The 13,543-nt window shown below is 38.0% G+C and overlaps 1 protein-coding gene across 4 annotated transcripts in view; it reads left to right on the forward strand.

Annotated features, from left to right (window-relative positions):
- Positions 1-12,883, forward strand: part of Snx6 (sorting nexin 6) — a 50,702-nt gene extending 37,819 nt beyond the window's left edge. For 3 of the 4 annotated variants that reach the window (XM_074068164.1, XM_074068163.1, XM_020159505.2), the window contains 4 exons: positions 1,560-1,646; positions 6,925-7,084; positions 7,179-7,264; positions 11,188-12,883. In XM_074068164.1, the coding sequence (XP_073924265.1) occupies positions 1,560-1,646; positions 6,925-7,084; positions 7,179-7,264; positions 11,188-11,241 (387 nt within the window). In that variant the 3' untranslated portion in view covers positions 11,242-12,883. Of the gene's footprint in view, positions 1-1,559; positions 1,647-1,933; positions 3,410-6,924; positions 7,085-7,178; positions 7,265-11,187 lie in introns of those variants that run through there. The other variant, XM_074068165.1, reaches the window with a different exon arrangement.
- The last annotated feature ends 660 nt before the right edge of the window (positions 12,884-13,543 follow it).

Below are 13,543 nucleotides of genomic sequence, written 5' to 3' on the forward strand. Positions count from 1 at the left end.
TGATCTCCAGATGGCTTATTATGTCCGCTTTTGTATTGTTGTATCACTGACTATTTTCTGAGAATATATAGTTGTTTTTCTGTGCATTTGCAACAAAAGAACAAACACCTATCACCAAATAGATTGTTTAGTTTCTGAGAAGCAGATGCTGATAGGATTAGATATGCAAGATGTTTATTGTGAAGAATAAAGAGAAAGGATTAGGAATAGGCAGGAAGAACTTTGAGACTGCAGCACAGGGTGGAAGAAGGAACGATGGATAAGAAGATTCAGATTGATAATGTAGTTCTAAGAATGTGTCAGGTAGTTTAAAGAGGAGTCCCTAAGCTAGAATTACTCAAGATTCCCTGAAAATTAACATTTTCTATGTTGTTTATAGTTATTCCAAAAAGTCCCTGTTCATTCTGTTTCGTGCCACTTGTGTGCATCTCCCCTTTTGGATTTGTTTGTTTCTTTGTTTAAGTGGTACTGAGGGGTTGAACTCAGGGTGGTTCAACCCTAATTTGCTAGGCAGGTGCTCTACTGCTTGAGCCACTCCAACAGCCTTTGTTTGCTTTTTGACAGAGGCTCTCACTGTAGCCTGGGCCATTCTGGAACTCATCATCCTCCTCCCTCAGCCTCCCAACTACTGGGATTGCAGCGTGTACCACCATGCCTGGCTGCATCTCTCTGTTTTTAAGGATAAGAATTATATTTTTAGGGCTGGTAGAGTGGCTCAAGTGGTAGAGCAACTACCTAGCAAGCATGAGGCCCTGACTTCAAACCCCAGTACTGCAAAAAAAAAGAATTATTATTTTTAGTATAGCCAATACTGTTATTAATGATTTCCATTAATGTCACCAAATAACAGTCTTCCCCTTTGTTTTACAAATGGCTTTTTTCAGTGTAGTTTGAGTCAGGATCCTAACAAATACCCAGTAGGAATTGAACTCGGACCTTATGCTTTGCTCTACCACTGGAGGTACACACACACACACACACACACACACACACACACACACACACACACACACACACACACACACACACACAAAACGCTGTCTCAAAACAAACAAAATGTCTTTATCCTCTGTCTCAAATAGTTTAGCATGTCTACTTCCCATTTCATCCCATCTTAAGTTTACCACATCTATTGATTGTTTTTGGTGTTCTCAGGTACACTTTATTAATGCTTTGACTAGGTTTTCTAGTTGTCTTCAGCAGGATGGTTAGTTTGAATTAACATTGCCTATTTTTTTTACTATAAAATCATGTACATATCAGTTGCCATTGTAATAAATAAATTATATAAATAAAGCTAGTAGATATAATGAAACTTATGACCAAGTCTTTGAATAAAATAGAGTGATTCATAAATTCACTAATGTCATTTTTTTCTGTTCATTTTTTTTGCAATGGAAAGTAACAGGCTAATAATAAGAAAAAAGAAATGCAGATAAAACAAATGAATACTGTAGTTACTTACAGCTTTGATGTTTTTACAGTCATTCGTAAGAAGAAACTGCATGAAGGAGAATGTAATTCATGATTTAATACCTAGTTTTCCCCCCTTCTTTCAGAAAATAGAAGCACGAGTGTCTGCTGATGAGGATCTCAAACTTTCTGACCTTTTAAAATACTACTTAAGAGAATCTCAAGCAGCCAAGGTAACTTCATCATTCATTTCCTCAGAGGTTGTTGGACTTATTTATAGATTCAAGTAGGGGTGGTGTCATACACCTGTAATCTCAGCAATTCGGAGGCTGGGGCAGGAGGATTCTGAGTTCAAAATAAAGTTAAATTAATAAACAAATTGTATTGTTAAGTGTGAAGATTTTTTTCCTCCTTGTAGAAATTGTAGATTAGGAAACCCCACATAGAATTGTCCTCTAAACTTATGAAATAATATGATTTAGAACTTAAAAGAATTTTTCTTTTTTGTGTATTTCTTCAGGTAAAATACCTATAAAAGTAAAATGCACAAATAAGAGTTGTATAGCTAATGGATTCCTAATTTGGTCCGGATAAGTCCTGCATGAAGATGACTACAAACAAAAATAGGTTTTATTTTAAGGCACTCTTACATTTCCTTTTGGAAGGCTGTGTTCAAATAACTCTCATTAAATATATCAAAAAGTTTTCGGCACAGATGTCTAAAAAGAACTGGAAACTTAGTGACTTAGATATTCCAAATTCAGTGCTAATTTATGAATTAAAATATTATATAGAAAATTCCTATCTAGGGTAGAGTGTGGCTCAAGTGGTAGAGTGCCTGCCTAGGAAGTGTGATGCCCTGAGTTCATATCCTATTACCTCCAAAAAAAAGAAAAAGGAAATTCCCATCTGACCAATAGTGATGATAATTTTTACCAAATAATCAATAACCTTTTATCTGTGAGTGCTGGTACTTAAAAATATATTCTCCAGAACAAATTATTTTATTTATTTTCTTTCTTTTATTATCATATGTTAATTGTAGACAGTGATTGCATTGTGATATTTCCATACATAAGTATAATGTGCTCTATCAGATTCACCCCATTACTCTTTCTTTTCCCTCCTCCCCTACAAATTATTTTAAATCATTTGTGTGGACACAGACAAAATGGATTGTTCCCTATTTTTTCTCCTCCTCCCCCACAGTGGTAAGGATTGAACCCAGGTCTTACCCATGCTAGACAAGTACTCTACCACTGAGCTATATCCCTAGCCCACTTGTTCACTTCTGAAGACTTTAATTATTTTATTATAAAATATTAATAGGCAACTTTTTAGAACATGGCTTCACAAGTAATTCCTTTTTTTCTTTTGAATTTTTTGAGACAGACTCTTGCTATGTTAGCTCAAACTGACCTTGAACTCTCCCAATTTTTCTGTCTCTGCCTCCGCCTTCCAAGTGCTGGAATTGCCAGGGCACACCACCACACCCAGCTGAGATTCTTTGATGCCAGTCTTTTTTTTACCATATATGTGGTTTATAAATATTTCCCCTAGTCTGTGGCTTATCTCTCAGTGTCTTTTGTAGAGCAGAAGTCCAGCTTAGTTAGTGATACTTCTTTCATACATTGTGTTTTTGGTGTTGTATCTAAAAAGTCATAACCAAAATCAAGTTCATTTAGATTCCTCGTATATTATGTTCTATTAGGTTGGTTTTTTTGTTTTGAGGCTTTGGGGTTTTTTTTGTTTTTGGTACTGGGATTTGAACTCAGGGCCTTGTGCTTGTAGGCAAGTGCTCTTCCACTGAATTATACCCCAACCTGTTCTAGGAGTTTTATAATTTGTCTTTTACATTTAGATTTATGATCCATTTTGAATTAGTTTTTGTAAAAGCTGTAAAGTCTATTTATAGATGGAATTTTGTTTGTTTTTTGCATGTGAATATCCAGCTGTTCAAGAATCTCTTGTTGAATAAAGCTATCTTTATTCCATTGTACTGCCTTTGCTGTCAGTTTGTTGATGTCCATAAAATAATTTAATGAGATTTTGATTGGAATTGCATTGAATCTATAGATAAAGTTAGGAAGAGCTGACTTTTTGAGCTGGGTGCAATGGCACATCCCTGTAATCCAGCTCCTCGGGAGGAGGAGGCCCATCTGAAAAACAAAAGCAGAAAGACTAGGGACAGAACTCAGATGGTATCACGCTTAACTAGCATATGCAAGGCCCTGGGTTCAGTCCCCAGTACCACACACACACACACACACACACACACACACACACACACACACACGAAAGGAAGAAAGAAAAAGATTGACATTGTGACAGTACTGACTTCCTGTCCATGAACATGAAATATCTGTGTAGCTTTTCGGTTTCTTTCATCACAGATTTGTAGTTTTTTTCATACAAATCTGGTATATCTTTTGTTAAATACCTAAGTACTAAAGTAAATGAAAATGTGGGGTTTTTCATTTCAAATTTCACTGGTTGATAAACTAATATATAAGAAATTATTGTTTTTTGTGTCTTAAACTTGTCCTGTAATCTTGTTACGATCATTTTTAGCTCCAGGAGTTTTTTTGGTCATATTTTCAGATTTTCTGTGTAGATGATCGTGTCTCCTGTGAGCAGTGACAGTGTTAATTCTTCCTTCCTAGTAGGCCTTTTATTTCTTTTTCTTGTCTTGTTGCATGAACTAGGACTTCTGCTGCAGTGTGGAAAGGAGTGGCAAGAGAGATTTCCTCCTTGTGTTGCACCTGATCTCAGCAGAATGCTTTTGGTCTCTCCCACTCAGCATGTCTCCCTCTGGTGTTTGGAGATGCTCTTTATCAGATTGAGGAAGTCCCCTTCTAGTTCTGCTTTAGGGAGATAGTTGATTTTTGACAGTGCTGCTGACAGTTCAGTAAGGGCAAGAATAATTTTTTTTTTTTTTTGTGGTATTGAAGTTCAAACTTAGGACTTTGAGCTTGCAAAGCAGGTCCTCTGTCACTTGAGCCAAATCTCAAGTCCTTTATTTTTAAATTCTTTTTGGGGGAGGGGGGAGGGGTAGTACTGAGGTTTGGAACTCAGGGATTAGATGTTTGCTAAGAAGGTGCTATACCACTTCAGCCACACCTCCAGCAAGAATAATTTCTTCAACACTTAGTACTGAATAGTCATGTGTAAAAGATGAAGTTTCACCTCTTATTTACACCACATATAAAGGAGCTAAAATTAAAATTTTTCAGAATACTGCAGAAACATAAATTTTCATAACTTTGGATTTAAGTATTAGTTTCACACAGCAACCAATGTTTAAAAAAAATTTTTTTTTTTTTTTTCAGTACTGAGGCTTGAACTCAGGGCCTTACACTCTCTAGGCAGGCACTTTACCAATTGAGTCACTCTGCCAGCTTTTTTTTGTGTATGTTTTTTGTTGTGTTTTTTTGGATATTTTCAAGATAGGGTCTCATGAATTATTTGCTGGGGCTGGCTTCAAACCGTAATGACAGGCATGAGTCACCAGCACCAGGGAAAGCACAGTTTTAATTTAAAAAAATTTTAACTCAGGAGTGACAGTAACTCACTCCTGTAATTTTAGCTACTTAGGGTGCAGAGATCAGAAGGATCCACGTTTGAAGCCAGCCCCAGCCAAACAGTTCTCGAGACCCTATCTCAAAAAAAACTATCACAAAAAAGGGCTGGCGGAATGGCTCAAGCATTAAGCGCCTTCCTAGAAAGGCTGAGGCCTTGAGTTCAAACCCCAGTACTGCCAAAAAAAAAAAAGCACCAAACTGCTGTGCTTCCTTAAAATTAGATATTTAACGTGTCAAAGGACACTGTCAAGAAAAGTAAAAAGACAACTTTTCATTTTTAGAGAGAAAATATTTTCAAATCATATAAAAGACTCTTACAACTCAGTAAAAAGAAACTGTTTGATTAAAAATAGACGAAGGGCCAGGCACTGGTGGCTCATGCCTATAATCTAGCCACTCCGAGGCTGAGATGAGAAGGATCACAGTTCAAGGCCAGCCCAGTCCTTGAGACCCCCATCTCCAAAATAAAATGGACTGGAGGTGCGGCTCAAGTGGTAGAACATCTGCTGTGCAAATACAAAGCCCTAAATTCAAACTCCAGTCCCATCAAAATAAAAATGCAGACAGAGGACTTCAGTAAATGTTTCTCCAAAGAAGAGACTCATATAGCAGTAAACATGGGGAGATGCTCAGACCATCAGCCATCAGGGAGCTGCAAATTAAAACTGTAAGGTAAATCACCCCAGGTAGCTTTAATCAAAAGACTAATAAAAAGCATTGGCAAAAAATGTAGAGAAATTTGAACGCTCATGTGGTATTGGTATGAATGTAAAATGTGCCACCACTTGGAAACAGACTGATAATTTTTCAAAATTTTTGACATATACATCATCATATGACTTAGCAATTCCACTAAGGTAATGAGAGAAATGAAAACATGTCTGCAGACACTTGTATACAAGTGTTCATAGCAGCATTATTCTTCTTAGCCAAACTGTAGAAATAAACCAGATGTTTATCAAATAAAAACTAAATAAATCAGTGTGATACATCCATACAGTGAGCTATTCAGCAAGAGGAAGAATTAAGTACTGATTCATGGATAGACTTGAAACAGAGCTGGGCATGGTGGTACATGTCTAGGAATCCCAGCTCCTTGGGCAGTTGAGATGGCAGGCTCGAGTTCATGGCCAAACTGGGCAGCATAGTGATACTCCGTCTCAAGGAAAGAAAAAAATTATACTAAGGGATAGAAGCCAGACACAAATGAGTGAATAGTATGGTATTTGAATTATTTCTTAGTAACTCCTTCAGTTTTTTTTTTTTAGGGGGTGGGGGGTGGTTTGAGTTTTTCCAAGGGGAGAATGACGCAGGGTCTGGCTATGTAGCCCAGGCTGGCCTCAAATTTGCAGTCCTCCTGCTTTACCCTCCCAAGTGCTGAGATTACGGGCATAAGTCACACCTGGCTAATAAAGTTATTTAAAAAAAAAAATTAGGACTGAGTGTGATACTACAAGCCTGTAATTCTAGCTACTCAGGAGGCTGAGATGAGAGAAATGATGTTTTAAGGCTAGCCTGGGCAAAAAGTTATCGAGACTCCCCCATCTCAACCAATAAAAAGCTGGGTTGCAGAAATAGGATTAAGGTCCAGGACCGCCCAGGCATTAATGTGACACCCTGCTTGAAAAATAAGAAAAGCAAAAAAGACTGGGGGGTGTTGCTTAAGTGTCAGAGAACCTGCCTAGCAAGTTCAAACCCCAGTACCAACAAAAAGCAAAAATATTTAGGAGTTGATAGCATAGCTCAGTAATAGAAGGTGGGGCCCTGTGTTCCTTCCCTAGAACAATTAAACAACAAAAACTTTGAAGAGAGTGGTTGGACTATTGGATTCACAGTGTGTTACCTCTAATGGGGCTGGCAGGGGTGGGGGTGCTTGAGTGTGACTACTATAAACATGGGAGTATGCATTGTGAAACATTCTGTCTTACAGGATCTCCTCTATAGAAGATCTAGGTCGCTGGTGGATTATGAAAATGCTAATAAAGCATTGGATAAGGCAAGAGCAAAAAATAAAGATGTTCTGCAGGCTGAAACCTCGCAACAGTTATGTTGTCAGAAGTTTGAAAAAATATCTGAATCTGCAAAACAAGGTACTGTTGCATCATTAACCTGTCATGACAAAGGTTATTATTGGTTATTATGGTTATTATGTAAATTATTTACTTCTAATTCTTTTGTTCACAGAACTTATAGATTTTAAGACAAGAAGAGTTGCTGCATTCAGAAAAAATTTAGTGGAACTTGCAGAATTAGAACTGAAGCATGCGAAGGTATATTGAAGATTTAAGTAATGTGAAATTTAAAATTGAGTTAGAAAAAGTATTTTAAAAACTTAATTTTGCTGTAAAATTAATTCTACACTTAACCTTCTAGAGTACAGGGATATTGACAGAATTATTCTTTTCCTTTTTCTTTTTTTTTGGTGATACTGAGAATCTCGACCTTATCCTATGCAAGTGCTTTTACCACTGAGTCATACCTCTAGTTCAACAGAACTGTTCTTGAATAGGAATTACATTTCCCAGGATAATTTTACTGCTTCAAAATAGTTGGTTTTAGTAAACAGAAGCCTCCCTCTGGTCTTTACAGTATTTTATTTGAAGTAAGCCCCTTCTTGGCTTTGTTTGTTTGTGGTATTGGGGGTTGAACTTGGGACTTGGGCTTGCAGGCTACTTTCTCAGCCCTGCCCTTCCTTGCATTTAATAGAAAGGTGAAGCTTGGCTCAAATCTTACAGTAATTTTAAAAATAGAGAATTTAGAATTGAAGGACTTTAAAGATCACCTAATTCAAGCAAGAATAATATCTATAGTGTCTCTAGTGTTCAACTCTGAAAGGATATAGTGTCTAATAATACAAAACCCAGTACCATATCCCAGAACTGCAGAAATAAAGAAAAAGTGTTTTTTTGACTAATTGTTTAAAAAATTCTTCTTTAATAAAAACATCATTTAAAGCTAGGCATGAAGGCAAGAAGATCTTGAGTTCAGTGTTGGGGGAGTGGCTCAAGTGGTAGAATGCCTATGTAGCAAACATGAAGCCCTGAGTTCAAACTTCATTGCCACCAAAAAAAGAAAGAAAGAAAGAAAAGATCTTGAGTTCATGGCCAGTTTGGGCTACACAGTGAGTCGAAAGCCATCCTGGGCTACATAATAAAAAACTGGGTTTTAAAATTTTTTTTTCATTTAAAAAGATACATAAAATTAAAAATTACTTACAATTTATCGTCTTCAGTCTGGATTATAAGTGAAAAGTATATTCACATTTCCCCAAACTAAATAAGTTTTAAGGAAATTAAACTTTTAGAGGCGTTGGCAGGAGGATTGCAAGTTCTAGGGCAGTCTATGCTACATAGTGACACACCTTGTCTCAATAAAACAAAACCACAAATTAAATATTTGTAGCACTTACACTTCTAAATTTATTAAAGCTAAAAACCACTAAAATTTTTGAGACACTTTATAATGAACGCAGATCTGCCTCTTTGAACAGATCTAAAATAATAAAGTCAAGTTTAAGTCTTTTATAGTGTAGCCCATCAGACTTTTGAATACTTTCTATTGCCTGTACATCTTTTCTCCCACAGGTTAGACATCGTTTTAACAATATTTTTATTCCATCATGCTAAACCAACAAACTATTTATAGTGCTGTCCTCGTTGCTCTGCTTTTAAAAATGTTACACGTGAAAATGGAAATACATTTTCATATGTGGACTGATTATTGTCCATTTCTTCTTACAGCATGAGGCTGGTTTTTTTGGCAGGGATGGGGTTGTGTGCGGTGTTGTGGATCAAATCCAGGGCCTTGCACGTGGCACATGCCAGTCACGTGTTTGATCCATGAGCTGTTCTATATTGAGGCTTGGTACTTTTTACTTAGCTCATGAAGATATCTTCGAAACTTGGATTTGGTCACATGGTAGTATTTGATTATTGTATATTAATCATTCTTCCCAGGTGGTAGAAATTTCTATGAACTTCCCTTTTATGTCTTCATCGAAGCTTTTTGTAGTGCTGGAGATATAAGCAAGAGCCTTATGTATGCTAGGCAAGCACTCTATCACTGAGCTACATCCCCAACCCAACAAAGTTGTGGGGTTTTTTTTCTTTTGTTTTTTTGGTGAGACTGTGGTTTGAACTCAGGACCTCAAGCTTGCAAAGCAGGTGCTATACTATTTGAGCTATGTCTCCAGTCCATTTTGCTCTAGTTATTTTGGAGATGGGAGTCTTACTATTTGCCCAGACTGGCCTTGAACCATCCTCCCAATCTTAGCCTCCCCAAGTAGCTAGGATTGCAGGGATGACCCACCCATAACTGAGTAAAGTTCTGGTTTTAAAAACAAAGATTAAAAAAAAAACCCAGAAGCCAATATTTATTAATCTTAATTGTAAGTAAAAAGTACCTACTACGAAAAAAAAACCATAAGTGTTGCCAGGTATGGTAGTGCATTTCTATAATCCCAACACAAAGAAAACTGAGGCATGAGAATCTTGAGTTCGAGGCTAGCCTGTGTTATGCAGCAAGACCTTACCTCCAAAAAAAAAAAAGACTTAAGTATTTAGTTAGCTACCTTTCTTTCTATCCTAATTGGCATTGTTTTGTTTTTTTTTTTTTGACAGGACTGGGGTTTTAACTTAGGGCCTACACTTGCAAAGTAGGTGCTCTGCTACTTGAGCCACATCTCCAGTCCATTTTGCTCTGGTTATTTTTAGATGTTCTGGCCTTGAACCACTACCCTCCTGATTCTAGCCTCCCGAGTAGCTAGGATTACAGGCGTGAGTAAGTGTCACCCAGCCTGGCATTGATGTATTAATATTCTTAGATTATTCAAATAATTACTGCTTCACCTGTTGTAACTAATTCTACGTTGTATTCATATGAAGGCCATAAGAAATACCAAATTCATCACTGAATCAAGATATTTATTGCCAATATTCTGGTAATACCAAAAGAAAATGGTTTGATGAGCTTGGCACAATGAGACTGTTGGTCTCTAATTTTCACTGTTTTTGTTCTTTTAAAGAGTTCATGAACTATCCAGAAATTTACTATAGATTATCACTTGGCAAACTACTGTAGACAGACTTGTCTGCTTTTGTACCTGTGAGCTAGAGATGGTGCTTACTTTTTAGATGGTTGTTTTTTGTTTGTTTAGGTTTTTTTGCTCTTTTTAAAATTAATGGTTTACCAATTGCAAATTTTATTTATTTAATTATCATACTGTTGTGCTGGGTGTACACTGGGACATTTATAAAAGTTCTTATAATATATCATGGTTGAATTCACCCCTTCCATCATTATCCTTTATCCCGGCCCCCCAAATGATTGTTTTTAAAAGCACATGAAGATACTTATCATCCCAGCACTTGGGTGGCTGTCACCCTACTATAACCAAGTAGAATAGTCGAGACAGAGATCATATGTCTCTCATAACCAAAAATAGTTTACTATTCAGACTTTTAGAAAAAAAATCTGCAGATACTTGCCTCCGTTTTCCAGATTCTATACTTTTTGAAGTCCTTTCTGAAATGAGTTCTTTGTATTCACATTTCTGATAGCTGTTCCATTCCAGTGGTTTTCAACTAGAGATGATTTTGACCCATATAAGGGATATTTTCCAGTGTCTTAACAACATTTGTGCTTGTCACACTGAGTTGATGAGGAGTGCCATCTGAGACCAAGCCTGGGCAAAAACAAGAGACCCTATCTGAAAAAGAACTAAAGCAGAAAAGGCCTGAGGTGGTGCCTCAGGTGGTAGAGTGACTGCCTAGCAAGTGCAAAGCCCAGATTTCAGTCCCCACAACTGTTATTAAAACAACAGCAAAAGACTTGTCAAATTATCCAGTTCATTATGATTGGTCTAGATAGAATTTTATCTGCTGAAGAATCTGGTATTTTATGTCTCTAAACCTTTATTTGGATGTAATGAATGGCTCCTTCCACAATTCTGATGTCTTAACAAGTTTAAAGTGATATGAGTTCTAATACTGTATATTTTCTTTCTTTTTTGGGGGGTAGAGGGTCTTGAGACAGGGTCTCACTGTCTAGCCCTCAGGCTGGCCTCAAACTGTCGTCCTGTGTGCTGAGATTACAGGCGTGTAACGCCATACCCAGCTAATACAGTATATTTCAATAAGACTCCCAAACTATTTGAACTAATAAAATACATAATTTATTTTTTCTAACTTTTTAGGGTAACCTCCAGCTGCTGCAGAACTGCCTGGCAGTGTTAAATGGAGACACATAAGCCGCACTTCACCTTCCTGTTAAAAAGGGCTGCCTTCCTTCAGATCTTATTTTTGTTCTCCTAATGATGTTAGCATTTATGCTCACTGGAAACAGCAACAAAATAGTTGACACAGAGCATCTCCTCCTCTTTTTTCTGGGAAACAGCAAAGCAGTGCTGTGCACAGGCAAAGCCTCTTGTGTGGTGGGATGAAGCCCCGTGTCCCCTGGACAGCGGTCCGTCATCGTGCGCTCCTCGCACTCATAAGCCCAAAGTTCAGTCTCTTTTTTTTTTTTTTAAGTAAGCCCTATAACTGTTTATTTTATAAATAGTAATCCTTATGGCTGCCAATCTTAGTTTCCTTCAAGTCTTCTCTGAAATTTAATCATTTCAGAATACATCATTCAGACAAAGATTGCCTTTCTTGACTGTCTTTTAAACTTTGTTTCTGAAAAGCCTTGGAGGGCCTTTAGTTTTCTCATGTATCCTTGTAAAGCATCTGAATTACTTACTTTTAACTAATCCACATAGAAGTTTTGGACCAGCCTTTATGTACTCTTTGTAAGTATGGTTTCTGAACAAAAGCAAATGCATTAGTATGTTTGCCTTAAACTTGTAGACTAAACCAATTATTGTAAAATAACCAGCGATAACAGTGATCCTTTTTAACTCTGGTCATTGTGTCACTGTAAATTTTGGAGTAGCTATAATAAATCTGCTCCAATATTATGCTTTACAGTGCAGGTCTTAGTTTTCAGTTTTTTTCGTATTTCTCTGGAAATGGCATATTGAACCAAGTCCACCAGTCCCTTTACAAAAGAATGCGGCGCCCCTCTGTGTGTGCTTCATGGAACGTGGAATTGGGTGGACGCAGGTGATCTGCAGTACCGAAGCAGCTTAAGTCTCTTACATATTTTCTCAAATTCTGTCCTAGCTCAGCCAATGAACCATGAGCCATACACCACGGAACCATTTGGTACTTAACGGTGGCAGGTGTAGCTTGGTATGGAGAAGGGAAAAAAGAGGTCTTCTAGAAGGAACAGCTGTGTGCGTAAGAAAAAAGTAGACTGGTTAGAAGTTGGTATGCCAATAGAATGGCCTTTCTACGGGAATGAACACGATTCTCATTCCTAGATTAGAGTTAGATTGAGTGGTTAGAGTTTTCTACTCTTAGTCTAACTTTTCTCCAGTTTGGACACCACAGGCAGGGATTTGGGTCCCTGGTTTGTTTACATTTCCCACCCTGTTCTGAAGATTGCCTGTTCTGTGTCTTATCACCAGTCTGGATGATTCCTTAGCATGTTCTCTTGCCTCACTCATGTGCTAGTTAACGTTCCATCTCTCTAATCAACATGTTCCCCAGTGCCATTTGAACTGTTGATGTTTGTGTTGTTGGCTGAGAGATCTTTGTGTTTTGTCCTCCATGTAACCCTCACTGGTTGGTAAAAATATGCCCATGCAATGTGCACCAGTGGGTGAACGCAGGACCAAGGGCCCTGGCTTCTGGATTCAGGTCCAGCCTTCCAGCAGCTGCCTTTGTGGCCTCAAGCAAGTTGGGCAGATCCGCTTGACTTCTGCCTCAGTCTCTACTACAAAGGACATGTTGACCTACCTCACAGGGGTGTTGTGAGGATTAATAAATGTTGGTACCCTGCTTTGGAAATGTGAAGGTGCTATGTAAATGAAAGAAATAGTAAGCACAGGGCAGAATGATGTTTCAGTTACCCACTGATCATTCTGTTTTCACCCAGGTGGCCTCCGTGGGGAAGGAGGTGGAGTAGATGTATCATTCAGCCCCTGGTTTATGTGTTGAGGGTGCTGGTGGTGGGGATAGAGGTAGAACAGCAGCAGCAGGACATAGTAGAATGTGTGGGAGTTGAGGGAATTTCTAACATACATCCCAGGTTGGCAGTGCTTTAGCAAGGCCTATCTCACCAGCAAAGCCTGCAAGTAAAGAGGGTTTATTACTCTGTCAATGGCATACTAAGGAAAGATTCTTTTGCACCCCAGAGACAATGGGAACATTTATTCTATGGCTCATTGCTACTGCAACCCTGGATTCGCTGCTGCTGAGTTGAGGTGTTCCTTTAACATTTATGGATCATCTGGTACCTGGGAGACAAAGTTGAAACAGGAAGAAAGAAAGGGTGCTAGGTGGACAATTACTGTATGCATTTAGTGTTCCAAGATAGAATAGGACCTCCTTCAGGTAATGGTTTACGCCCTGGGGGACAGAAGGAAAGAAAGCAATGTGGGCAGAGAGAAAGGCCTGGACATTTTTTATTTTTGTTTTTGCATTACTGGGGCAGGGACTTCCCTTGAG

The sequence above is a fragment of the Castor canadensis genome, chromosome 3 (assembly GCF_047511655.1).
Source record: "Castor canadensis chromosome 3, mCasCan1.hap1v2, whole genome shotgun sequence".
Lineage (NCBI taxonomy): Eukaryota > Metazoa > Chordata > Mammalia > Rodentia > Castoridae > Castor > Castor canadensis.